This window comes from Sturnira hondurensis, unplaced genomic scaffold, assembly GCF_014824575.4.
Source record: "Sturnira hondurensis isolate 20B ecotype Veracruz unplaced genomic scaffold, ASM1482457v3 Scaffold0006413, whole genome shotgun sequence".
Classification (NCBI taxonomy): Eukaryota; Metazoa; Chordata; class Mammalia; order Chiroptera; family Phyllostomidae; genus Sturnira; species Sturnira hondurensis.
The window spans coordinates 27462827-27486746 of record NW_028079044.1 but is presented as its reverse complement, the minus strand read 5'-3'; the positions used below and the strand labels follow the sequence as shown (position 1 = coordinate 27486746).

The 23920-nt window shown below is 44.4% G+C and overlaps 1 protein-coding gene across 4 annotated transcripts in view; it reads right to left on the bottom strand.

The window, feature by feature from the left end:
• GRHL2 (grainyhead like transcription factor 2) overlaps positions 1 to 23920 on the bottom strand; it is a 136337-nt gene that overhangs the window by 18073 nt on the left and 94344 nt on the right. For 3 of the 4 annotated variants that reach the window (XM_037048299.1, XM_037048296.1, XM_037048298.1), the window contains exons 9-13: positions 15865 to 16023; positions 9767 to 9854; positions 8873 to 9012; positions 4499 to 4530; positions 647 to 741 (exon numbers count right to left, since the gene is read on the bottom strand). In XM_037048299.1, the coding sequence (XP_036904194.1) occupies positions 647 to 741; positions 4499 to 4530; positions 8873 to 9012; positions 9767 to 9854; positions 15865 to 16023 (514 nt within the window). The remainder of the gene's footprint in view (positions 1 to 646; positions 742 to 4498; positions 4531 to 8872; positions 9013 to 9766; positions 9855 to 15864; positions 16024 to 23920) is intronic. The other variant, XM_037048297.1, reaches the window with a different exon arrangement.

Below are 23920 nucleotides of genomic sequence, written 5' to 3'. Positions count from 1 at the left end.
ACTCATTAAAACTCCAGCCATGCAGGAGTCGAAGGTCTCTGGAAGCCCTGGGTGTTGGCTGCAGCAAGTTATGGGGGGAACCGGCACCCCACCTGACTCTTTCCTCTCATTCTGAGGAAGGACAGCGAGTCGTGAACAGCATCAAATGCTGGGCAAGACACTGGCATGCTGCCTGGTTTCCGCCTCTCTCGGGGAAGTTGAGTGAGACCCTTGACGTGAGAGAGGATGAAAATCGTGACGTCACCGAAAACCGGTTTATTTCCTTGTGCGAGGTTAGTCACGTGCATCTACTGAACAGGTCTCCTTGCTGGCGCTTATGTTATTATCACACACACACCAAGAGTTTCTTCTTAACCTTGTATCTCACTGCTGGGTGAGTCAGTATATTTATTCCATTTCTTCCAAGGCAAAGCAAAGAACCAACGCCCAGGAAGAATAAACATTTGCTTACAGCATTTTAAAAGACAGAGTCTAAAGCAAAGGAGAAGACTGTGAACTGCCCATGCCCATCAAAACTCCCCAGGCCGGCCCTGAACCACAGGCCTGTTTTTCTTAGTCACACACACCCGCCCCCCCAACCCCCCACTCCTGGTGGGAGGGTGATCACTCTGGCGATGCCAGTGGAGTGCCCCAATGGGAGACATACCTCGCTTCATTCCTTCTTCTTTCATCTGTTTAGAAGGTGTTGGGCCAAACTCCTCTTCCAAGGGCCTGAACATCCGTTTAACCAGGACACTGCTGCTAGAAAAGATGAGCGGAAAGCATTAAGGAAAGCAGACGGGCCACTAGAACAAAGGTTCGCGCATGTTCAGTGCCCGGCTTTTCCCTTGGCTTGCATATCCCTAGTTTTCCACAACTGAGTCCGGTCACCAGCCTCCTTCTTCCCCCTTGCAGGTCCCAAGCCATCCCTGTTTGAGGCAGAACACACACCACTGCCCTTACGGCATGGACGGAAGATGTACTTCTCATGGCTGAATGTGGACCCACCAAGGTGAGACCTATGGGTTTTAGTCACTCTCTCCTGCCCCTAAGCCCTCGTCCTGCTGAGAAAGTAGGGGCTGGGAAACAGCAGGATGAGCTCGGTGTCTGTGTGGACTCCAAGCCACACAGCCCCCTCCAAACTAGCTAGGCCCCAGGCGCCTGCACTTGCCAGCCCCGAAGGCGCAGAGGGGACCTGTGGAAATGGTGCAGGCCAGCCTCACTGAGCCTCAGTTATGATGCTGCCCTGACTTCCTGCTGCTCCACGACTCCATCTGGTTGGAGCAGATGACCGTGCAGTGGAGGAAGTTCCCCGGAGACCCAGACCTCCGCTGCCAACCTCTCCCTCCGCCTTGGGAGAGGGTGTCAGTCCCCTTTCCTGAGAGCTCATGGTGTGGTGGCCCTGCATGTCCCCAGCTGGGTCAGTTCTGACAGTTCTGCGTTTCCTACCAAAGTTCCTGTTCTTTCTGGGCACTCTAAGGAAGGAAGGACTGTTCAAGGGGAATAGAAATTGGAAATATGGACTGTCTTTGAGAGGAGTCACTGATGCTGAGTGTTAGGGGCTCTGTGTGTTAGCCGGGCCGAGCGCCAATCCTACCCGCCTTTCAGTGATGGCCAGACTAAGGCTCAGAGGGCTGAGTGCCTCACTCACGGTGATGCAGCTAATGAGTGAAAAGGGCAGTTAAGGGAATCCAGCTTGGAGGGACAGCCTCATGCTAAAGGTACTCAAAAAATCTGAGAAGATGAGTGAGGGTAAAAGAAATGATAGTAAGAGTCCTCCTTCTCTTATTTTATCCCCTAGTAAGTCAAACTATGGAAGGAGCTGGAGGAAAATTCAAACCCAATTCCCAAGCGAAGGTGGCAGTAAGTTTTGGGGGCACTGTTCCCTCTGTCTTCACCTCACTACTTTACCCTAAAAGCAGGTCATGCTCTTCTGCCGTGTCTTGGGACCAGAGTGGCCACGGCCTCAGGGGCAGTGGCCAGTAGGGTAACAATCAGTAAAGAGCTGGAAACCCCCAGACTGTGTGACATCCCCTCCTCAGGCTGTGTGAGGGCTCCTACGCCAGTGGTTTTCTTTTTCTCCCCACACAAGATGTGCTTGTATTTTTCCAGTTCTGTTGACTTTTAATAGCACCCCATTCTGAGCTGTGAAAAACTTTGCCATTAAAATAACATCTTGGGTAAACCACTTTCCTCCTGAGAGTTCAAAACTGCTTTTTCACACTTTCAAATCTATACTCCCAACAGGGAGTCAATGAGTGTGTGTGGTCGGAATTCAACCGTCACATTTATTTTCAAAACAAGGCAAGGAAGGAGGGGCAGATATGACTGCCCCACTGGAAGGATGCAAAGAGCCTGAATTGCAGGTTTCCTGACGCCTGTCCTTTTGTACAGGCCTGCGTCACAAAGGGACTCAAGGACAAGGGGGAAAGGTGCTTTCTCTGCTGTCCAGCTCCCTCCCACTGGCACATGTATGATAAGCTATGACTCCAGAACAAGCAGTGCGTGAAGCCGTTACCCCGAGGAAGCAAATGCTTGAACTATAAACAAAGGGCTGCTAAGTTCCCTCAGAAAAAACAAAATCCTCATTTCACAGTTGAGGAGACCAAAGCTCGGGGGTCAAGGAGCGGGCCCAAGGCTTCACACTAGTAAGCCGCAGCCCAGGTGCAGAATGCAGGCTTCCTGAGCTCAGCGTCCGTGTTCTTCCCATGATGCCACGTTTTCCCTCATAAGATATGTGAATAACAGATCAGGACTGGTAACGCTAATCATTTCTGGTGATTATCCATGTGCCAAGGTAAAAAGAACAATCTAATTACGTGTTCAGAAAATGAAGAGCTCAGAGTTGAGAGGTCAGATCCCGGAGAAGGCTCTGCTTCTCGCCAGCTGGGGAGGGGTTGACCCCTTTGAGAATCCCCGTCCTTCAGGACAGAAGGGGGCACATGGCTTTCTGTAAAGGGTACATCGGTCAGCACTTAGGCTTTCTAGGCTCTGCGGTGTCCAACTCTGCTGGGTGACACAAGCGCAGCCATGGACAAGACATGAAGGAAGTAACACAGCTGTGCTCTCATGAAATGTCATATAATTTTCATGTTAGACAATATTCCTTTGGATATTTTCAACCATTTAAAAATGTTGGTAGACCTTCCCTGGCTAGCAGAGCTCAGTGGACCGAGCACGGGGTATGAACCAAAGGGTTGCAGGTTTGATTCCCAGTCAGGGCACATGCCTGGGTTGCGGGCCAGGTCCCCAGCAGGGGGTGTGCGAGAGGCAACCACACATTCATGTTTCTCCCTCTCTGCCTCCCTCCCCTTTCTAAAAACAAAATAAATTAAATAAAATAAAAACGTTGGTGAACAATACAGAAACAAGTGGTAGGCCTACCTGGGTTCTTAGGGTATACTTTGCCCACCTCTGCTCCAGGAAATGACCCAGCAATATCTCCTATACTTACTTCACCTTGAAATGTTTTGTGAGTAAATATATTAATTATATAAGAATAGGGAAGCCCTGGTTTGACTACAGCTTGAAAAAAATTGACCTAGAGCTTTTTAGTTATACACATGTAATGCAAACCACGATCTTAGGTCCAGTTAGGTAGTGTAATATACATGTTGAAAAATGAATATCGTTGTAGGTTGTTTTAAGAAAGAAAAAAACAGCATTCTGGTCATATGAAGAACTAGAGCCAATGACTAGAAGTCAGAAGAAGCTGGACAAACTAACTTTGTGGGGGCCGGAACCATCCAACACCAATGACCTACCTCACACCCAGCGAGCATATTCGGAATATTTCTATCACTGAGAATATTCAAGTGAAAGTTGGCTGCTCAAGGATGTGGTAGAAGATGTTACATTGCTTAAGAGAGAGGGCCAGTTAAATGAGCTTGAAGGGCCCTTCTTGGCCCTACAATTCCAGGAGCCTATAACACGAGTTGTGGATGGCGAAAGGAGGCCGAGTCCTGACGCACGGCCCCCTGGGAGCCTCCCGCGACCCTCAGTGCATCCTCTCTTACCTACAATCCTACTGACACTGAAAGGTTCTCAGCCTTCCCATTCCCACTGGAACCAGCCTCCCCAGCAGCCCACCTGGCTCACTGCCCAGAGCGAGGGCTTCGGGAGGTACGTGCAGGCGGCCCAGGTAATACCGAGAGCAGGCTGGCTGCCTCCTTGGCTCTTGCCTCAAGCTCAGTTTGATCTTGTGTTGAAGCCAAACAAATGATTTTGGTAACTGGGCAATCAGTAAAAAGGTGTAATCAAAGAGATGTGTCATTTGGAAGATAGCTAGTGATTCAAAGATAGATCAGAGGAAGGAGAGAATGGGGAGAGAGAGATTTGGATGGAAAATGGCATCCCCTCAGCCTTCCTCTGAGTGCCCAGAAGCAAACATTTCTCAGCTCCGAGTCTGGCACTGAGACGCAGCCCCACCCCCTACCCACAGTTACCCTCAGCTTGAAGAGCCATTTCTATTGATGTGCACTGACTTTGGGTGTGTAAGCAAAAGAAGCGAGTGTCTCACCCTTCTCGCTCGTCATCCGCGTTGTAGTACACCTGTGGAACAAAACAAGAGGCTTACTGCAGGTCGGAGACAGGAATGGAAATTCGGTGCACGAGGCCCAGACTTTCCCAAAGCTTTACACCGTCTCGCAAAAACAGAAAAATCTGTTTACTGGTTCTGTGTATGTGTGTGTCAAAGGAAATAACCTCCTATTCTCCACAGCGTTGATTCTTATACATTAATGAAATAAAATTGGAAATCTCCTTATTTCCTGCTCCAGTTGGTCTGATCAGATTACCTCTAGCTCTAAGCCAAATCTTGCTTTGGACAGAAAGAAAATATTTTCCTAGGATCTGAAAATCATTGTTCAGAAGGGCTGTAGAGCAGGGCCTGTGAGTGAGCAATCCCATCGGGTCCACGGGTGAGCTGGTTCTGGGCACTGTGATTAGGGGGTGGAAGGGGAGCAAGAAAGAGAGAGGGTCGCATGGTCAGGCAGCAGCGACCCCAGGCCTCTGCGTGTTCCTCGGAGGGCCTGAACCCCTGGCATCCCGCAACCTCAGAAATTTGGGAGTCAACAGTCTCCAAGCTGGTAAGCACACTCTGAATTAGAGCGATTATGAAGCATCCTTATTATTTCATGAAGCAACGGGAAAACTCAAGCAGGGATCTGCTAGGCACATAGGTTCTCTTGACCCAATTCCTTATGAAGATCAGTTGTAGACCTTTCCGGAGCTGTATCTGTGGGCTTCAGGCCCATTTTCATTTGGGTGAAGAACAATGCCCAAAGTACTATCAGACGCTCACGTATTAACTTCAAAAGTTGCCTCTAGTTCTAGTGCATTTTGTCACTATCCCTGCCCCAGTTCCCTGGGAGAGACACAGCTGTGCCTGGATAGACACCCTGCCAAACCCGGACTTAGTTGTGCAGCTGAGCTGGTTACCTGTAACTCCTGGGGAAGAGTCATTGCAGTCATGAAGCTCAGGTTTCCACGAGGAACGTTCTCCTTTTACATTTGTTTATGTCTATTGTTGTCGTACACGTTTTGTTTCTTCTCAAACAGAAAACGATGAAGGGAAGACGCCCCCCCCACCCACAATTCCAATTTTCAGTGTGGCATCCGAGAATCTGTCACTGTGACGCACTAGAAACAGGACTGTCCATCGAGACGCAAGTGGAACGACCCACGTAAGTGAGGGAGCCTGGGCCACAGCCCTGGCTACACAGCTGGGTTTCTCGTAAGAAGGTCCTGATGTGGGCCTGTGTTTGGCTGGATTCTTTACACGTGGCATAATGCACCTGCCCCACCTGGCTCTAAGGCAGTGTTGTCCACGGACAACACTTTGCAAAGTTGGCTGGTGACTCAGACATGGGAGCGGCCTTCTCTTAAGTGTTTTCTGACCCTCCTGAACGGCCTCCATGGCACAGTCCCTATCACCACCCTGGCAAGGTCCTTTCTCCTGTCACATAACAACCCACTGTTTCTTCTTTGTTAGTCGTAGGACTTACTGCACTAATTTGTAGAGTGTTTCTCAGGCTTTAGAGTGCATAAACATTTTCTGGAGACCTTGTCATCAACCCACATTCCTGGAACCCCTGCAGAGGGTTCAATTCAAAAGACCTGGAATGGAACTTTGGAACCCGATTCCAGCCAAGAACTTCTGGGTTTTGGAGGAAGATGGCTTACCAGCCACCGCTGGGGAGGTGGCTCCGGAGGGCGTGAGGGAGCAGCACCCCCCAGGGGGTCCAGTGCTCTAGGGAAGGCTGGTACAGGCGGGTTACACTACCCCAAAAGATGATGCCTCTGCATCCCACAATTTCTCCCAAGCTCCCTACTGTTTGTTTTTAAAGGCATTCTGGACTAAAGCTGCAGGCATATCAGCACTTTAATGTGAAGAGAGGGAGACTGGAGATCTCCATGGCACTTGCACAGTGGATTCGTTCCCTCGTATCAGTTTTTGACAATCATCTGGGAAATATTCCAGTCCATGTGCAAATCGGTGAGGTCACAGGAGAGGAGAGTATGAGTGGGCTGAGAGGAAAAACCCCACCTCTCCAGTCCACATCCTTGGCCAACTAGGAATCACTGTGCCACGGCTGGGGTGCCTGTAAGTGTCGCTCAAGAGTCTCCATGACTGAACTAGAGGGCTCCTTGCCCTCCATTTGGGCAAGGCTGTGATGTGGCTGGTTCTAACAAGGCACATGCCTGTGGTGGTTACTGAGCTCACACTACCGCTCGGCTCCTTCCCCTGCCCGCCTCCTCCACCCCCCATGGCAGAACTGGCCCATCCTTTGGCCTGCCACCGCTGGCTCTAGTTTAGCATGCTCAAAGCTGCCCATTCCCACCCCGCGCCTCTTTTTCAGCCTATGGCACTGCTGTCTCCCCTCCTGCTCTGGACCCATCTCCCAAGCTTCTAGTTCTTCTAAGAAAAGGCGTCCTTGAAAGGTTGGACTGGCCACACTAGGCACTTCTTTCCTTGGGCCAGGAAGCTGCCTGACCACAGAACAGTCACGAGTGGTGCCAGGGCCCAGCTGAGGTGCCCCTTGGCTGCCCAGAGCTCAGGCAGGCTCCCTCCCTGACCCCATAAAGCTGATTCCGAGGGCACAGGGACAGCCTGCGGGCTCTGTCAGGATGCGCCCCAGATAGCAGGACCCAACCTCACCTCTGGCTCGGGGACAGGGTTTGCCGTTGCTGAAACCAACGAGTGGTAAAGAGCTCTCCTACCCTCTGGATTCAGCCACAGGCTGGGGGCCCAGCTCAGGACGCGGGGGCGGCAAGTGAGGGCAGCAGATGGACCCTCATGGGAAGCCAACTTGGGTCCCTTTTTCTGTTAAGAGTTATTTACAGCTTTTTATAGTTCAGAAAAATGTTGCCAAGAGAATAGGTCAGGCTGTCAGCTGTGACATGATGCTGAAACCAGAATCATGACTGCAGACAATAAAAACAATCTCCCTCAATGATCCTTTCTTCTAGTACCTGTGGAAACCTAAGTCCATGAGATCCCACACAGCAGAGACTGTAACTACGTGCATCACCACCATGTTCTTGGGAATTAAAAAAATAAAATAAAATGTAGTGCTGGCCTGCATATCTTGATAAATCACAACATTCTTCCTTCCCCTTCTGCGCCCCTGTTCCTATCAAACAAATAGGACAAGATGGGAATGTCAAATTAGCTTTTAGTGGAATGCGCCCCGGGAAAGAGCTATGGGCGTTGTGTTACCATGCTGTGTGCGGCTGCTTTGTCTCACGCACATCAAAAACAACAGAAGGGGACAACATATTCTCAAAAGGAGAAAGCGACACCAAGAATGGCTTCTCCTCCCGGACTAAGGCCGATTCCAGTGAGTGTCTAAACACTTAGAATGGAGGGAACACTTGAGTGGGTCAGTTTGCCCCTATTTCTCAAAACAGGACTTTCTTCAAAGGACTTTGGGATTAAAGAAAACCAACCAAGGCGAGGTTCACTAAAACTCCATTGGTGTAGTGAGAGACAATTCTAGCAAACACTAGGAAAGTCATTATTATTTTTTCCCCACACATCTTTCGTTTATCACATGAAATAAACAATACAAAAGATACTGCAAAAAGAAAAAAAATTATCCATATGTTGTAACCCCACCATCAAGGGTTATAATTGTCCTTGTTCTTTTTAATTTCTGCTCTACATTTGGAATTACTGTGTAGAACAGATAGCTATTCTACTTTTTTTTCACTAAACATTGTCATAACTAGTTCCCCTTTTGCTACATAGTTTCCATCACTATAACTTTATTGACCACAGAATATTCTATCGACTTGAGCTACCATAATGAGTTCATTATTAGATATTTATGTTATTTTACTATTAACTCTTTCATTTCACTTGCAGGTATACCTAGGGGACAGAAATTGTTGTTTTTTAAAGAGCTTGTCTACAATATCATTTTTGGTGTAAATTGATTTAGCTATTGAATGGGATCTGTTAATTTACTAAAGGGAAAATTGTTGACAGGGTTTTATTTAATCACGGAGTTTTTCTTGTGAAACTTTATGAAATTACCGGCAGTTCAATTTCCCACCATTAGGTGGAGCTCTATGGCATCAGGCTAATCCCACGTGAGGAGACTAACAAAACTTCTTACAGGTTATCAGCCTTCTAACATTTCTTCCTCTTTCGTGGCTTTGTCAACACTTTACTAATTTCAGCTCCTTCTCTTCTTCCCCTTAGTAAGTTGGTTTCCTCTCCTGAGACATTCCTTTGTATAAAAATCCCTTTTCGGTAGGCAATGACTCTGTGGAGTGCGTGCAACGCTGGTTTCATTTTTAAGGTCAACACTGTCTGAAGCAATTCCCTCTTAAGGCCCTACCAGCCCCAGGAACGGATGGCAGGAAGATGTCAGCAGGCAGCCCATACCTGTCCTGTCCTCTGCAGGTTTGCAAAGTGCACGTCGGGGATGAACAGGACCGGCTGCGAGTGCAGATCGGGCATTGTCCTGAAGTAGGTGATGTCACTCTTCTTTTGTAAAGGCGTGGCTGCCAGCTTCCCCTCAGAGGCTGGATGTGATCAAAAACCCGAAAATGAGCGCGTTATTTGTGACTAAGAACTCCCAAATGAAAGCTCTAGTCTCAGCTAACCTTCGTGACCTTCCCCCGTGAAGCCTTCCAAACGCCATAAATGGGAACACACTTGAAAGACCCCCCTTTCCTGCTGCCAAACCAGCAGGAAGAACTTGGACTTCCAGGGAGCACTCTCAAGGCAGAGCGTGCCCTCATGCCCTTCTGTCCCTCTCTGTGTCCTAGATTTCTTTTTTTTTAATGAACTTATTAGGGTGACATTGGTTAATAAAATTATGTGGGTTCCAAGTGTACGATTTGATAACACATCACCTGTATATTGTAATGTGTGTTCACCATGAGAAGTTGAGTCTCCTTCCATCACCATTTATTGCCCATTCACCCTCTTCTATCACTCCCACCCCTCTCCCCTCTGGTGATCACCACACGGTTGTCTATGTCTATCAGTTTTTTGTTCATTTAATCCCTTCACCTTTTTCACACAGCCCCCTTCTCTGTGCCCGAGATTTCTCGTCTGTGAAAGTGTTGGTCTCTATGATATTACAAAGTCCCTCCTAGGGCAAACACTCTGTGGTCATTGACTGTATTTGCTTTTCACTGGGACAGTTTACTCTGTCTCCACTGCTGGGGAAAAGCAAGCAGTCCCTTGCAAGTCTGCAGTTCTACCTGCACCCCACTGCTCCCCACCTGTTCCCTAGCAGGCCCAGGGCAGCCTACCCCTTCTCGTACTCACAGTTGTTGCACTGGGTTTGGGAGGCCTGGCCTTTCCCCTTCTTCCTGTTCTGCTTCCTCTCTTCATCTCGGATCTTTCTTTCTGCTCCCTGATGGGGGGAAACAAATACAGACAATGCCAGGTACGTCATCTACACAAAAACGTGCTGCTTCCCACAAACCACAGAGACAGGAGACAAAACCAGGGGAGAAGGCGAGGGGGCAGCCCCATTGCCACCACTCCAGTGAGGGTGCGGGCTCGGTTCTAAGGCTGAGAGTGATCCCACTTCTCCCAGATTTCTCCCTTTTTTGGTATCTTGACTATTCAGACAACTTCAATTTTGAAGCCATACAGAAAGCCCAGACCCAGCTCCTTATCCCAGTGAAGCCAGTTCAGTAACATTAGTGATTATAATAAACGTCCTAAGATGAAGCCTTGGCCCATTACCATCATCCCTGGGCATGGAGAGAGCATTCCAGTTGAGTGTGAATTCCCTATAACACTTTTCCTTTGCCCATTATGGTGGAACTTGTTATAATCATTACAGTAATGGAAATGACGGAGGGCATAGGGAATCCAGACAGGATGTAAGATCCCTTTGTGTCTACAACACGATTTTGTGTTTTGTTTTCATATGTGTATGGGGTCTTGGAGATGGTGCTTATTCAACCAAATAGAAAAGAATTCGGTCCATTCACCTCCTTATTTGCTCCTCTGTTGCTTGTGATCTGATTTTCTCATTGCCTTGCCTTCCCTTCCAAATCCCGTCCCACGTAACCAGTTTGCCATCACCTTTGATTGCTTTCCTTCTTGGCCCTTGAGGATCCCCTGTTGACCCTCCCCTCTCTTGGTCACCCTTCTATGTCAGCTTTGCTACCTGTTTCTTCTCCCCCCACAAATACAGATGTCCTGACACTTTCCTTTTCCTTCCTCTCTCTCCACTCAAATGGGCGTGACTACAGGCAAAAGGCTCTGATAATTCATTTCTGTTGTATCCACATTTGACACTTTTCTATGTATTTGGAGCTCTGTATAATTACTATAATAGAAATGTGAAACTTTTATCTACCTATAACAATTATAACTCACCCAAGACACACCCCAAGGTTTGTCCAGCAATTTTATTGCTAAATTCATCTTTTATTTTGTACTATTTCTAGGAGGAAAAGGTCTGGAATTCATCTGTTCAAAATTTTGATATGTTCAATGTAGATTTTTAGGAAATGAAGTCACCTACTAATTATTTCACAGACATTAACATAAAAGATTAATGTAAAACATGACCCGCTATGAGCATGGAAGGCAGTCCCGACTGCGTCTAAACGCTCTGGGCAGAACCACAGTTCCTGTCTCTAAAATGAAGCTCCGACTCCCGATGGCCTGGGGAGGCTTTGGTGCATTCAGTTCAGATGGAGAGAGCTTCCCTGGCCATGCCCTTCCAAGAATTCCTTTCCTTCTTTTGATTTGTTATGAACCCAAACTTCTAGAAAACATTCTTTCCGTAATTATTAAAGTGTAAACCAGTCTAGTTCTTCCAGAAGAGCATAATTTGTATAATTGGGTACAAATACCAAAGTTACTGTTTGAAAAAATTTCCCCCACTGAAATGTTCATTATGGGGCACTGAATTACAAAAATTTGCCTGAAGATTTACTGATCATATTGTGATCATCTCTTGAGAGGTCATGGCTATTTTTGGTTTTTATTTGACACATATTGTTTCTCTTAAATTTATTTTTTAAATGTGCTTTAATCCATTTAAAGTTGGGCCAAGGTACCAGGAAGGGGGTTGTAAGGTTATCCATAATCTTCAACAGGCATTGCCTCCAAGACCATTCCAAACAAAAATTAAAAGTGAGAAAAAACGAAAAAAAAATCTAGCTCCAAACAAGAATTAACAAAAAAGAAAAAATCTATTTTAAAAACAGAATGTGCCTTTATTTCTCAAGTTTTTCAAAACTCACAGTTACTGTTTGCATTGATACAATTCTTGTTTTATTTTTTAATTCCCATCCTCCCACTTTCTTCCTCTTTGCGGAACCACAGCTTATTCTCTGTGCTTTGCTTCTATTTTGTTTTGTTCATTCATTTTTTTAGATTTCACCTATAAGTGAGATCATACAGTGTTTATCTTTCTCTGTCTGACTTAACATAATGTTCTCCAGGTCCATCCACGTGTCTCAAATGGTAAGATTTTATTCTTTTGTATAACCAAGTAGTATTCCATTGTATACAAAGGGGAGCAAGAGTAGGTTTATGGTTGTGAGCATGCAAAACAGTTTATTCTTGTATTATTGTTTATTAATTATTGTATTAGTTTGCATACGAACAACTGTAAACCCACTTTTGCCCCGCCCTATCTATGTACCGCAACTTCTTTATCAATTCCTCTGTTGATAGACATCTAGGTTGCTTCCTTATCTTGGCTATTGATAATAATACTGCAATGAACATAGGGGTGCATGTATCTTTTCACATTAGTGTTTCTTTTTTTCTGTGGATAAATATACAGAAGTGGAATCGCTGGAATGTATGGCATCTCTAATATTTAATTTTTTGTGGAAACTCCATACTGTTTTCCATAGTGGCTGCACCAATTAACAATCCCACCAACAGTGCACAAGGGTCCCCCTTTCTTCACGCCCTTGACTGCACTGATGTGTTGATTTGTTGACGATAGCCATTCTGACCATCTATTTTAAGCTGAAAGGCATTTAAGTTAGAATATATTCTGTGAGGATTTCATTTTTACTCCCTGCTCCATTTGTTATGTTACTGATACCATATTTTTAAACAGATTTTATTTATTTATTTTTAGAGAGAGGGGAGCGGAGGGAGAAAGAGAGGGAGAGAACATTGATGCCTCTCACATGTGCCCCAACTGGGGACTGAACCTGCAACCCAGGCATGTGCCCTGACTGGGAATTGAACCACAACCTTCCACTTTGTGGGATGATGCCCAAACAACTGAGCCACGCTGGCCAAAGCAACGCCATATTTTAGATCTTTTGTGTAGTGGATCTTTTGACTACTTATTGTAGTCTGATTTGAATTTGATACGTGTCTCTTTTAACTTTTGTAGTAGCTTTTTAATTGTCTCATTGGTTGTATTTATTAAATTCTTTTTTTTTCATGAAAGATAATGGAAGTAATTAAATGTAGATACAAAGATTCAGACATCGGTATTAAGGTAGACAGATCCTATACCTAGACAGATATAGACAGATCCTGAATTCTCAATGCTTCGATAGATGCGCGGTGCTGCAACAGGGGTCATGCCGGAGACAAGGAGACGCCCTCTCAGCCTCCGCAGCTCACAGGCGCAGTAACCAGAACTCGAGGCAGAGAAGCACAACTCGTACAGGGTGCCATCTAACACCCTGGACTGTGATTAGGAAACTTGCAGTTTTAAAATGAAAGATCTCTTCATTCTTTTGCTTTAGATAATTCAAACTCACCACTTACAATTCTACAACCATTTGAAAAGTACAAACATTGAACGTTTTCTCTTTAATCTTGCAGGAGTGAGTTTTGCCTGGTTTTTTTAATCAGAGCTGCAAATATGATGGCAAATTGCCACAAAAGATTTCAGATTCAGCTTATCAGAAATATGAATAGTGGTGAAGGATAAAATACTCTGTCCCATAAGATTTCTTCCTTTCTTCCTAAATTTCTGACCCTCAGTATTAGGATATATAAGTTAAAAACTATCCACCAGAAACTCTACATCATTAGCAACTTGCAGCAAATGACAACATTTCCCAACATCGCGCTATCATTTTCCTCCAGTTAGCACTGTTATGTATTAGACTGATATTTAAAATAAGAGCTATAGCACCCTGGCTGGTGTGGCTCAGTGGATTGAATACGGGCCTGCAAATCAAAGGGTCATAGGTTCAATTCCTAGTCAGGGCTCATGCCTGGGTTGTGGGCCAGTTCTCCTGTAAGGGGGATGTGAGAGGCAACCACACATTGATGTTTCTCTCCCTCTCTTCTATGTCCCTTCCCTTCTCTAAAAATAAATAAATAAATAAATTTTTAAAATAAAAAATTAAAATAAATTAAATAGGAGCTGTAGGAAACACCATGTATTTTCTGATCGACAAAGTGTTTGCTAATATGATTCTTTCCAGTTCCTATACACATGTACAAGCACGCACATATAAATAAGCTGTTCTCTCGGCCATTTCTTTCCTTGCTGCGGAATGCCCTTTTTTGACTTTTGGAAACAAGTGTTTTGAATAAACCCACACAATCCTCTTTTCCACCTTCTCCCTTTTACTAGACATGGCTTTAAAAATATTTTCAAACAAAAAGCATAATCAATCATTTTATTTTTCTCTCTTAGTTTCTTTTTTAAATATTTTATTTATTTATTTTTAGAGGGGAAGGGAAGGAGAGAAGAAGAGAAACATCAATGTATGGTTGCTTCTTGTGCATACCCTGCTGGGATCTGGCCCCTGCTGGGAACTGGCCTGCAACCCAGGCATGTGCCCTGACTGGGAATCGAACCGCAATTGTCTGGTTCACAGGCTCGCACTCCATCCACTGAGCTACACCAGCCAGGGCCCTTCTCTTAGTTTCTCATAGTCCTCATTCTAGGGCATATATAAACAATAACACAAAACTTCCTATTCATTCTGCATTTTAACTTTGATTTTTACAGTTATTACAACAACACTGCAGAAAAAATAATTATACCAGTATCCTGTAAGCACTAACTGTGGAAATACAGCGAAATGGATTGCCCAGTGCTTTTGGCCCATCCTGCCCCTCTTTCTCCTTGCCTCTAATTTGACTCCTCACTTGCAAAAGGGAGATTTAGGGAGGGGGACTTGAGGGTCAAGGAAGGGAACTCAAATTGTTTAAATGCTCTTCCAGTTGTACTTTCAAAATTCCATGTTGTACCTCAATTTAAAATGTTCTGTTAATGTTTAATAGGCTGATTTAAAGATGTAACTGCATTTCTTTGTTTTGCATTGAAAGTCGACCTCGACTCTTTGTTGAGGTTTTAAAATCGTCACTTGCCATTTTGGTGTTTTATATGTATAAAGGTACTAGTTCACAGGAGTTATTGGCACACAGCTTCTCTCATTTTCACTGGGGGGACTCTGGGCTCGTTACCTGGGCCGGCTGGCCAGCCGATTGCTCATCTACACAACCACTGCGCCTTGACTGAACCGCCCTCCGACTCAGGAGGCTCTGTCCCTGAGGCCGTTCTGCTGCCCTGACAGCTGGATGATGGGCACCTGCTGAAACTGTCGCGACCTGAAAGCCTAGTCCATACTCTAGATATTACCACTAGAATTTAGTATCTACCACTCTGCTGCGTGTCCGTGAACTCAGTGCAGTTCTAGTTTGGGTATTTTCTTCTCTCCTCTTGTGACCACCTCTGCTGTCTGTTCACAGAACCCGCTTCTCCCCACACTCCATCACTCCTCCAACAGCCCTTGCAAAGGTTTTGATGGCACAGTGGACCTCGCCCAGCCCAGTTCCTCTCCAGTGAGTACCGTGGTTCAACTTGGTAGGTGTCCTGCTCCTTCACAATCAAGGGGCCCCTTTGCTTTCCCTAAAGATGCTGATAACACCCAAGTCTTAAAATGGCTGGGACAGGGATCTCGTGTCACATAACCATGGGACTTTAAGCTTAGCTGTCTAATTGCTTTGTCTCTTAGGGCTGGACCCAGACAGATTCAAACACTGTACCTCCTCCAGAGTGCATGTTTACTAATGCACTTAATTTATAGGTGCCGTTTCCATTCCAAAGATCTCTAAATGAGACCTCATTTAACCCGCAGAATAACAAAGCTTACACTGATTGTTCTGGGACAGGACGTAGACCCAGTATAAACGATTAATCTATTATTTCAGTTACCTAAATGAATCAGACTCAGTACAATACCACATCAGTTAGGCATTCAGTTAGTCATAAAAATGATTGACAAAAAAAATACAGTTGACTGATGACTCCCTACATATCTAACGGGAACTGAGAATGAAAGGTTACCACTCCCCGTGATTGATGAATATTTTGGCACCACTAGACAAGGGGGAAAGTCCATTGAAAGTAATATCTAACAACAAAGACACCTTTAGGACAAACTGTCATCTTTACTCACTTTGTCGCAGAAGACCTTGATCTGGCAATAAGCTCTATGGATGGGTTTATTGCTACGATTGTTATAACTGTATGTGTCGATCTGAATCATCAAAGGAAGTCCTTTTACGCCTTTCTGGGAGGAGAAGTCTGTGCTCAGGCAGTTCACGGTGATGAAGATCTAAGGGAGTGGAGAGAAAAAGGTTCTTCAGTCACCAGGAACAGAGCCACCAAAAACCGCACAAGCCTTAGGACTAGACATCAGAATACGGAACTCATCTATGAAGATGACTGAGGAGTATTTGGGTACTCTGACATAAGAACACTTTGAGCATATAAAATATAACAAATTACGTAATTCGTAAATATATAAAAATACTGTTTTCCTATTTAATCTAAAACAATTAAAATTACTTTTCTTACAGTACACTGACAAAAGCTTACTTATTTTTCAAACATGTGTAAGTTAGCTGGGTAAAACGCTATTTCCTTAACATGTTAAAGCTGTAACTTCTAATAATTAGATCAATTTTCCTAATCTCTGACCTTTAAAATAAAAAAAAACACACACTAAATAACACCTCCTGCATTATTATACTGAAACATAGTTATCTGTTTACATATCTATCTTTCCTACTTAGCCATTATGTATGAGATTTGAGAGCATTTCTTATCATTCTGTATTATTTTGTATCATTTTGTATGATACCTAATACAGCTCATGGTGGAGAACAGGCGGCCAATAAACGTTTGATGAGTGAACCAGTGAGTTTGTCTGTGCAAAGCCCACCAGAGAGGGAGTTAAGGCACCACGTGTGAGCTCCAGCTCTAATCCGAACCAGCCGAGAGGCCTCGGGCAAGTCCCGTATTGTTTTTGGTTCTCAATGTTCTCTTTAAATCAGAATGTAAACTCTCTTCTAGAAGTGGTGGAAAAGTATGAGAGGAGCTGGCAAAGGTACGACAGGAAACAGGAGGGCAGAAATGCAGTGAAGGTACCAGCATCCTCAGCTTGCCACATGCGCCATCAAGAGACACAATAAAAAGTTGCATGAATAAAAAGAAAGGAAACAAGTAAATTATTAAAGATTATAGCATTGACCAATAGAGGAACTGAAAATAATAATTTTATTATAAAATATGGAGGAGAATAGAGGGAGGAATATGAATGACTAAATTTACCCTTATTTTACATAGTGGGTAGATGTCAATATACCATTTAAAGTTGATTTATTATAAAATGGAGTGTGGCACCTAGATTTACACGGTAACTGTGTAAACATTAAGAGTTGTCTCTAGGAAAAAAACAGGTGTTCCGTAGTATACTCCCATTTTCATTTAATACCATATACATTATTTTTACTTCACATTAAACTTTAAAGCACGCACTGTTTTAAAATCGTGTATGTATGCATTCTGAAAGCCACTTCACCAAATGTATTATCTGACCCATGTTTTATTTGGTCCCCTCAAAATTTTAATTCGCCTCCAAATCCTCGACCTGAACAAAGCCTTACCCTTCCCAGCAACACCGCTAGCAAAGAGCCACGGCGACAAACCGCGTTTCCAAAGCCATTCAGATCGTCAATTTAACTGCTAGGCATGACCTAGTTAATTACCAGCTCAATGCCTGTAGGCTTTTGGTCATTTATACACCAGGTATCTAATTTTTAGTGCTATGTCTATATCATGATTATTTTTCCTTTTATTTGTGAGCCTCTTACCTGGCGGTAAGAAACACATTAGCAAGGCATCACACATCAACAGTAGTCAAGGCCAGAAGACAGGTCAAAAAAGAAAACCTACTCTCCTAGCAACACTTGACTTCTTTTATTATTATTCCTGGCATGGCAATATCTTGGCCAAAACATGGGAACATCGCTTTATGTCAGCAAACCAAACGCCCACTATGATGAGCGCTGCCGTCGTTCACTGTTTTGGCCACATATTTCACACACTAACCTTCCTGTTGGTGCTGTAATTGACAGGGGTCTCAACCACACTGGTTATTTTTCCACTTCCTCATAAAGCCTGCCTAGTACTGCAAAAGCCGGAGGAGAGAAGTGTTCTGGTAAATATTTCCTAAACTATTAGGATTCGCGGCTGGCTCACTGAGTTCCCTATACATCACTCACAGCGGGCATACACTCCCCAGGCAGGAAAGAGTATTAATTGCGGCCTTGTCGGCTCGGAGTCTCAATGAAGAGAGCTGGGCTGATGGAATGCGTGTATTTACAAAGGCCACTTCAGTAGGACAGGCCCACTGGAATAACAGGTATTTACCGGCAATACAATACAATTAATAGACTCACTCCTCCTCGGAGGAGCTTTAACAATCAGCCACCCAGTAAAGAAAGTTTTTAAAGGTCAAATGAGCTACAACACACTGGACTTTACTGGGAAACACTCAGACTGGGTCCTGTAATAGAGAAAGGTTCTTTGTAGAAGGTCCAATGGGCTCTCTTTGAGTCACGGCATCCTGAGTCTATGAAAAGTAAACAACACAAGAACTGGCCTTCTTTGCTACGTGGTGCTGGCCTCCCAGAGTCCTCCTTAGAGGCAGGGGTATATAATAGGGTTGGCACAGCTTTCCTCCTGCCTGGCTGCCTGACCCAGTACCAACACACAGTTTCAGACCTGATGGTATCAATCACAGTTTCGCTGCGGTGCACTCAAAACCCAAATGGTTGAACTTTAACTGCAGTTGGGGAAGTGGGTGGGAGTGGGAAGGCACAGAAGCACATCAACTAAAACCCTGGCTCGGGAACTGATAAGCATGAATTTGTTTCATCTTGCAAACCCAACCATGTCCCAGCTCCAGGCACAGCAGGCGAAGGTGAGATCGAATTACTTGGAAGTTTATCTACAAAGCACTGTTTGTAAATGTGTATTACAGAAACTCAGGGAAAGATATGCTTTCCCCACCAAACGTTCATCCAAATGTCAGGCACGGAAAGTTCTTTTTAACCTCAGTCAGAGCCATGGTTATGTAAGGAGCAGGTAAATGCCACGGACAACTGGTCTGTCCCCCCAAAGTTACGAATGTTACATATGTTCCTACAATTATTTTCAAAATCTCAGTTATTTGTTTTCCTATAATTCTGACAGTATGTAATTTAAACAAAAACATATTCACTAAAACAGGTGTATCCAGGCCAAGAGTAGAAATGATTTTAATTTCGTTGCTGGTGTAAAGATTTAGTCAGATAGAAAGATTGTTTCGAAATGTACTAAGACCTTTCCAGAAATAAAGGCAGTCTCATGACAATTGACATTTGTAAATAAAATAGTGTTTACATATGAATTACAATTCCCACTTGGTAGTTCCTGCATAAGACCAGTGATTCTGCCCAGGTTCTGATACCTCTCAGCTGTGCAGTATATGTAGTAAGATTTATTAAAATAAAATAGATCAATGATGGGCTTTAGAATTGCTACATTAAGTTGATTATTAACTCCCAAGATTTTTCTGAGAGTTTGCCAACACAATAAATGGGCTGATCTCTGATTTGCAAAACAATTTGAAATTTAAAAAATCAATAAATATGTCCATGATTTGGTGGAAAATATTTTTCTCTTTAAATAATTGTATTTTGCATTTTCAAGAAAATCCTTCCAATTAAAGACTACAAAAACTATTTTCTTAGGTTGAGACCCTTTCCTAAGAAATGGCACATGCACTAGCCTCCAAATTACAGGGTCATAAAATCAGCACTTTCACCCTAAAGCACAGACAACATGTAAATGCAAAAGTGTGGTCTTGTCAATTTCCCTACTCTGTTTTCTTCTTGGTTCTTAGAATCATCGAAGACCTTTGAATGGTTTTCTTGTATTTCAGCATTTTTCTTCCATTCTATATGATTGTATTGGGTGCAGATGCAATACCAAATAAGACAGAAAGATAGACAAAAAGTAGACAATATTAACGTGTGAATTTTCAGTCTTGGGCATTATTCATTTCTTCATGCATTCATTCATCAGATATTTATCAAGGGCCTGACACCATGCTAGGAGTTGGGAAGTAAGAATGACTGACAGGTTAGATAGCCTGCACTCAAAGAGCATGCTATCTTATTGAGGATCGAGGAAACTCCTAGATTTCCTGACACCTCTATTTATATAAGCACTTTTAGAGAATGATCTAAAACACGACAGCATATTTCTTCATTTTTTCCTATAGACACTATGGGTACATCTGTATACACACACATACACATTTGGTTTACTCACATAGTCTACCATAGTTTTCTACATTGTTTTAGTACTCAATATTTTCCATTGCCAGAACACACAAAGTGTGCTTTCAGCTGACAGCCTTTGCTATTTGCTCTGCCCTCCACTTCCAGTCCTGTCCCCACAAATCATCACATTGCCAGCTCCTTCTCATTCAGGTTTCAGTCCAAAGTCAGCTCTTCCCTGACTGTCCCATCCAGAGCTGTCTTCTGCCTCTTCCTCCTCCCACCTCTTCCCCCGTCCAGTAGTACACTCTATCACACTGCTCTTTTCTATTTCCTTCTAGTTTACCTCATTGTTTATCTCTTTAGTGCTAATCACGTGCTGCCCAACCACTGATCATGTGCCTCCCATTTGCTGATCACATGCCAGCCACTCGCTGCTCATGTGCCACCCATTGGCTGATCACGTGTGGAGCATGCGCCCATCATGAGCTGAGTTGGTGGCACATGATCAACAACTGGGTGGCACGTGATTAGCGAGTGGGTGGCACATGATCAGCACATGCACTGATCAACAAATGAGTGGCACGTGATCCACCAATGGGCGGCATGTGATCTGTTCACTGTGAGCCCATAAGAAGAGGGCCCTTGTCAACCCCAAGTTCACTCTAGTCCCAGTGCCAAGCCCATGGTAGATACTCAACAAATATTTGTCCAATGAGTTAAGATAAAATTACTTTTCTAAATACACATTTCCCCCTTTATCTATGCTCTTGCTTTCATAAGCAAAACCTCTTAAGAGTTGAGATTACTTTGAGTAGCTGAACTTGTCGAGATAGTACAGTAGGGTTTGCTGCTCTGACCAGATTTATACTAAAAAAATGTTACCTGCCTATCTATCAACAACTATAAATTGAGCACCAAATAGATAGGTATAGATACAGGAATAGATAGACAGTGATGGAGACAGATGGTAAAGCTATAGACACAGATGCACACACACGCACACACTGTGGAAGATGCTGATAGAGAGATGCTATGGGGGCTACAGAAGCATGTGGCAGGGCCCTCCCCTTCCAGAAAAGGGGAGGCAGTTATGGTTTCCATTGTTGTATAGTGTGTATACTTTGATAGTGAGTTGAATACCCCAGGCTACACTTGCAGTACGAACACGATGAAAAGGAGAAAACTCAGCAAGTCAGCCAGGGAAGATTTCCTGTAGGAATGCTGAGCTGGAAGAAAGAGGTAGCCTACTGGGGAAGAAGGGTTTGTGTTGGGAGGTTCAAAAAAAGCCTGAAAAGGGAGATTGGTGAGGGGGAGGCCAACCTAGATGCTTATATCACTGTTGTCAAATAACGGACATTTGAGGAGGTCAAGTGTGTATCATTGAGGCTAAGGGCAGATAGAACTATGGCCACAGTATCTGACATCCACGTTGCAGGGAGGACAAGGAGAGTGAGGGCTGAGAAAAGGCCAACAAGTTCAGAAGCAAAAAGGGTTTGTGCCCCTGTCTGTGTCCCTCTCCAAGGCCAGGTGAAGGGAGGGAAGATGGGAAACTAGACTTCTGGGGCACGTGAGACAGGACATAAAGATGGAGAAGAAGCAGCTCAGCTGGCCGTTGGGCAGAGGGAAGCGTGATGGACAGGAGCACAGGCCGCGGGGAGCAGGGCCCAGCGGAGGCATTCTTCCAAGACAGAAAAGGTGTTCACACTGTGAGAGAAGAAGAATGTGAGCAGCTGCAAAAAGGGGGAGTTGTGGAAGCTCTGAGCCTCAGAGGCAGGGATGAAATGAGATCAACTCACAGATGAGACTCTGAAACTCGAGGGCAAAATGAGAAGAAAGCATAGCAAGAGAAAAACACACAAGAGGCTCAGAAAAGGTCCGTTCCCGGCACAAATACTAGCACTATGACCTCGGACTTATTGTTAACTTTTATGGGCCTCATTTGCTTCATCTTTTAAGTAGTTATAACAATCCTTGGTACTGTGACACTTTAAAATGAGATCATGCTTTAAACGGTAAAGGGCCATGAAAATCTATCATCCATGGTAACTCTCTTCTCAGATACCTAGTCGCCCAGCTGGTACTATTCTCCACTCCAAGTTCTTCCTCGTCCCCCACACCTCCCAGCGCCCCACCCCCGCCCCATGGCACAGTCATACCTTTCACCTCCAAGAGTGCTCCTGCAAGACTGGCATCCTTCATGTCTCTGGTCCCCCAGTTCAAGCCTTCCTTTCCGTGGGACCACAACAATAGCTTCCTATCTGGGTGCTCTCCTGAGGCCTTTTTTGAGGCCAAAGGACTCAAAGGTGCATTAGTTATGATTCACATTAATTTGAGCATTAAATATTCACATTAAATATTTAAATATTTGAGCAAACCAATGTTTAAGGAGAAAACATGAAATCTATCTCCATGAATCTATCCCCCACTGTTAGAGGGGGCAAGTCCAGGCTCTATGGAGGGGAGAGCAGGAAGAAATGTCTCAGGCAGGACTTTCACTGCTCCTCAGACTGCGGGACTCCACCACCCACTCTGTGAGCTGAGAAGGGAGAATCTGTGCATCGAGTAACAACAGGGTGGGCTGTTCATTGATAATGAGCTCCCACAGAGGAGGAATTTCAGCCTAGACTGAAAGATTCACTCACTCAACTTTCTGATCATTTGCCATTTTAAACTTCTTGTGTTCGAATTTAATACTTAAAGTTTGTTTTGAGTTTGTAATACCTAACTATGACACAAAGTTCAAAAGTCACAAAAGGGTAAATGGAAATCTCACCCTGCCCTACACTGTTCCCCCCTCAGCCTACAGGTTCTTGAGTACCCTTCGTTTTCTTCTGTATTCCTCTAGAAATAGGCTATGAAATGCACATTCCTTTTGTCTTTTATGTCAATGATGGCATAGTAAACATACAATTCTGCGCCTTGCTTTGACAAATTTTGAAGATAGCTCTTCCCTTTTCTTTTTTAAAGAGCTGTGAAGTCCTGACTGGGTGGCTCAGTTGGTTGGAGCATCATCCCGTACACCAAAGAGGTTGCAGGTTTGATTCCTGGTGAGGGCACATACCTGGGTTGCGGGTTCGATCCCTAGTTGGAGAGTATATGGGAGACAACTAATCAATGTTTCTCTCTCACATCAATGTTTCTGTCCCCACTCTTCTTTTCCTGCCTCTCTCTCTAAAATCAACTTAAAAAAATATCCTCGAGTGAGGATTAAAAAAAAAATCCATGAGCCCTGGCTGGTGTAGCTCAGTGGATTGAGCGTGGGCTGTGAACCAAATGGTCGCCAGTTCAATTCCCAGTCAGGGCATATGCCTGGGTTGTGGGGCAGGTCCCCAGTGGGGGCCACATGAGGCAACCACACATTGATGTTCCTCTCTCTCTTTCTCTCTCCCTTTCCCTCTCTCTAAAAATAAAATTTAAAAAATAAATATTTTTTAAAAAATTAAAAATCCATGAAATATGGAGTCACAATTTCTTTAACATTAGGTTTTTTCTCAGTCTTTTGGTATATTTATATATCTCACACAGCATTTCATGGTACAAACAGTGATGCAGTGCATGTCTGTTAGTTAGCATGGCTTCTATGCACACGTGCACACACAGGTGAACAGGCCACGTCACTGACAATTTTAATCTGACTTTTGTCTTCGCTATTCTAAAACTGCTTTCAAGGTCAGCTTTCTCAGTAGCGTCTTTATAAGCAGGGGCCCTGGCTGGTGTAGCTCAGTGGATAGAGCACAGCCCTGCAAACCACACGATCGCGGTTTGATTCCCAGTCAGGGCAAATGCCTGGGTTGCAGTCCGGTTCGCTGCAGGCCAACTCCCAGCAGGGGCGCACAAAAGGCAACCATACATTGATGTTTCTCTCCCTCTCCCCTTCCCCTCTAAAGGTAAATAAATAAA